The 3667-nt window shown below is 34.9% G+C and overlaps 1 protein-coding gene across 5 annotated transcripts; it reads left to right on the forward strand.

Moving 5' to 3' along the window:
• Positions 1 to 3391, forward strand: LOC146933833 (alpha/beta-Hydrolases superfamily protein). 5 transcript variants are annotated; one of them, XM_085705615.1, is made up of 6 exons: positions 1 to 233; positions 566 to 673; positions 1362 to 1460; positions 1805 to 1879; positions 2298 to 2823; positions 2909 to 3391. In XM_085705615.1, the coding sequence occupies exons 5-6, from the start codon at positions 2457 to 2459 to the stop codon at positions 3229 to 3231; spliced, it is 690 nt and encodes a 229-aa protein (XP_085561741.1). In that variant the 5' UTR covers positions 1 to 233; positions 566 to 673; positions 1362 to 1460; positions 1805 to 1879; positions 2298 to 2456; the 3' UTR covers positions 3232 to 3391. The 5 variants fall into 5 exon arrangements, with proteins under 5 accessions (XP_085561741.1, XP_085561740.1, XP_085561744.1 ...); XM_085705614.1 differs by having other exon boundaries at positions 2452 to 2823; XM_085705618.1 differs by having other exon boundaries at positions 566 to 654.
• Positions 3392 to 3667: the final 276 nt, after the last annotated feature.

A 3667-nucleotide genomic window follows, 5' to 3' on the forward strand; every position in this document is an offset into this window, starting at 1 on the left:
AAAGATTTCATAAGCTCGCTCAACCACAACACTGCACTCTCGTTGCTCGAGAGGTGAATCAATCAACAGAAGAACTCGACGAAACAGAGAAGATGAAAACACAGTAGGACACATCGATTCAAACACCCAAATCGAAATTCCAAAACCCTCAAAACCTTCATCTTTGAATCCAGTAAAAGATTGTTTGGATCTCACGTTCTCTTCACTTTCTACCTTCACAAATATCCCTGCCGGTATTGCCATAATTCTTCTTTTTTCTCTTTTTTATTTGTTTAATTTCACGAACCTTGTATCTCAAGAGTTATTAGATTCTTTGATTTTTTTAGTAATATTGTTATTCTGATTTGTTTTTGTTCATGATTTTAAAATGCTATTTATGAATTTATTAATTTTGGATTAGTTTGTGTTATCTTTCTTAATCATATATTGATGAATGAGTTTGTGAAAATGGAGTAAAGAGATAAATTTAAGATAATATATCTATGCTTAATCTTTGCTTAATCTGGAACCTGAAACTGAGTATGAAGTTTGCTTAATCTTTGCTTTGTATTATTCTTTATTTTAGTTGGTGTTGTGATTCATGCGGTTGAAAATAGCCTCGGTCTCCTGTTGTTGAAGAGGACAAAGTCAGAATACAAAGAACCCTTCATCCAGGTTCTTGAACAAATATTGTGTATGTTACCACTTCTGATATGAACTTTTGATTTGGTGTATTTTTGGATTTGTTACTTTTTATTTAGTGCAATTTTAATTTAATTTTTTTAGTTTTGAAGCTATTTGAAGTTGTATCATTTGGTGCTTCAGCTAAATGACAATTCTCTTTGTAGTTCCCAATATTCTGTAACTTTGACATGAATATGATGGATGTTATTTTTTGTTTCACCACTTTTAGCGTTCTTAAATTCTTGGAAAAATCGAATTTTTATTCTTTTACCAAGGTTTGAACATATTTTTGCTTAATCTGGTATTGCACGTGGTGATGACATGATTCTGCAACCTGCAGTTGTGTTTCATGGAATAGGATATCATTGTTTAGATATTGCTAGCAAGCAACACACTCTTTTAAATGGGGAAACCTTCATTGTTTAGTCATTACCTAGCTATGAACACACTCTTTTGAAGGCGAAGTTGGTTTGAACTCATTTGATCTTGTCAGTTAAATGATAAACAAACAAAAAGAAAGAAAGTTGTGGTGTACTGTAACAGTGTATTGTTGTAAACATAGATGTTTGAGTCCTCCATTGCATGAAATAACATTTTGTTGTATATCAGTTTGTTTGTCATGCTATGGATGCTAAATAATTAAGTAACACTGAAACGATTGATGGAATATAATGATGTCATCTTCTCTACCATTTCAGGATTTCTATCAAATCTCTTATGCTTCGAGGCTTCCTTCAAATCGCAACTTTTTGACAAATTACATAATTTCGTTTCGTGATCACACCTTCGCTGTTCCGGTATGTTCTGGTTTCATTCCATTCTTTTGCCTTTCTTTTATGCCTTCTATTGGTTTTGCAATTGTTGGTCTTAATGGATATGATTTCGCTGTTCTGGTTATGTTTCTTGTTGATTCTATTTAGATAGTTGGTCCTCATGTATTCTATTTCTCTTTTCCTGATTTTATGTTAGTTTTCATGTGATTCAAAATGTTTCATTAAGAAGCCGCTTTTCAATCCATTTCAGTCACAATAAGAGAATTCAAAACATTTCCCGATTTGATTTTAGTTTCCTTGTGATTCAAATATACTTCAATTCGTTCTATATTATACTTTTAACACTTTATCTTCTGTTTGTCCCATAGAACTACTATAACTGTCGGTACATCAATCACTGCTGCACAGAAATTGCCGTCTGAAATCACAAGACCGTGCTGGAGGTATGAGATGTGTTCCTTGTACCTTTATACAATTCTTATAATTTAGCAAAACAATTGATAAAAAATAAGCATATTATCATGATTAACATTTCACCATATCATATAAAAAAAATATGAATGTTATTTGAACAACCATTTTATGGGACAACCATAATATATACTCCCTCCGTTTCAAAATGAGTGTCGTTTTAGCCAAAAAAAATTGTTTCAAAATGAATGTCACTTTCATTTTTCAATGCAATAATAACTTTTTCTTTTCAATTGTACCCTTCAATTAATACTATGTTACACTACTTCCAAAGTATTATTTTTTCTTTAATGAAAAACAAACCAATAGTTGATTAGGATAATTTGGTAAAATTGCTATTACATTTGACTACTTTATTTCATTCCTTAATCTGTGTGCAATTGGCTAAAGCGACACTCATTTTGAAACGGAGGGAGTATAAAGAAATGTGATATTGACACAAAAGCCAAAGCCAAGTTGATATTCATAAAAAATAAATGAATGTAAGTAAGGCAGACCAACCAACCAACAAACCAGAACAAGTTACTACTTGCTTTGTGAACAGAAACGATGTCGTCGGAGTTCACACTAGAGTCGTTCACAGTGGAAAGCAGCGACGACGGAGTGAAGCTCCATACAAGATTGTTCAAGCCTGGCCCAGGTGTAGTAGATGATGTCAAAGACAAAAACTTTGCAATCGTTCTTGTCCACCCATACTCCGTTTTGGGTGGTTCACAGGGTCTTCTCAAAGGTATCGCTTCTTCTTTGGCTCTTCATGGTTACACCGCCGTCACCTTCGATATGAGAGGCGTTGGTAAGTCCACTGGCAGACCTTCTCTCACTGGCTTCGCTGAAATTAAGGATGTTGTTACCGTCTCCAATTGGGTCTCTCACTCTCTCTCCCGTGACAAAATTCTACTCATTGGTTCTTCCGCAGGTAGGTAACTATCATTTATTCATCTCAGATCAGATCAGATCAGATCTGTAACTAATCTGTGATTTCATTGATTGATTGATAACAGGTGCTCCTATAGCAGGCTCTGCTGTTGATCAGATCCAACAAGTAATTGCCTATGTAAGCATAGGTTATCCATTTGGAATCACTGCCTCAATCCTTTTTGGACGACACCACAAAGCCATTCTAAAATCTCCTAAACCCAAACTCTTCATTATGGGAACTCAGGATGGATTCACAAGTGTAAAGCAGCTCAAAAACAAGCTTAAATCTGCTGCAGGACGCGTTGAAACACATCTGATTGATGGAGTAGGTCATTTCCAAATGGAAGGGCCTGCCTATGATGCTTATATGGTGGATCTTATTCTTAAATTTATTCAATCATTGTAAACAAATTGCAACTCTTTTTTGAGTGTGTGTGAATTGTTTATGATTACTGGTGTTACTTAGTTTGTGTACATAATCTGCCTTATTGAAACACTCTTAATTTGTATCTTATGTATGCCAAATTCTAAAAAAAATTCAATATGAATCATGTTACATTACATTAGGGGTGGACAGCGGACGGTTTCGGCCGGTTTTCGGGGCCAAAACCTCATTCCGCCGTAAACCGCGGGTGACATTACAGTCACCGTTTTCGTCCGTTCCAGGTTCGGTTCCCCGTAATTTCGGTTTTTTCGGTGTGAATGGTCGGGTGGGCGGTTTCCGCCGGTTTAAGTGTATACAAAATAATCAATAAATCCAGAAAATTCAAATAAAAATTTGGATGTAAAGTTTTGTTTTCACAGCAAAGTCTAGTGATCTAGAACTGGATCTGGAACTCATA

Source organism: Medicago sativa, chromosome 4 (assembly GCF_051527215.1).
Source record: "Medicago sativa cultivar Bolivia chromosome 4, Bolivia_mono, whole genome shotgun sequence".
NCBI lineage: Eukaryota > Viridiplantae > Streptophyta > Magnoliopsida > Fabales > Fabaceae > Medicago > Medicago sativa.

Excerpts from the sequence above, each read along its gene's own strand:
- LOC146933833 (XM_085705615.1), top strand. The coding sequence starts at position 2,457 with ATGTCGTCGGAGTTCACACTAGAGTCGTTCACAGTGGAAAGCAGCGAC. Across the intron at positions 2,824-2,908 it reads ACTCATTGGTTCTTCCGCAG|GTGCTCCTATAGCAGGCTCT; the intron begins GTAGGTAACTAT and ends GATTGATAACAG.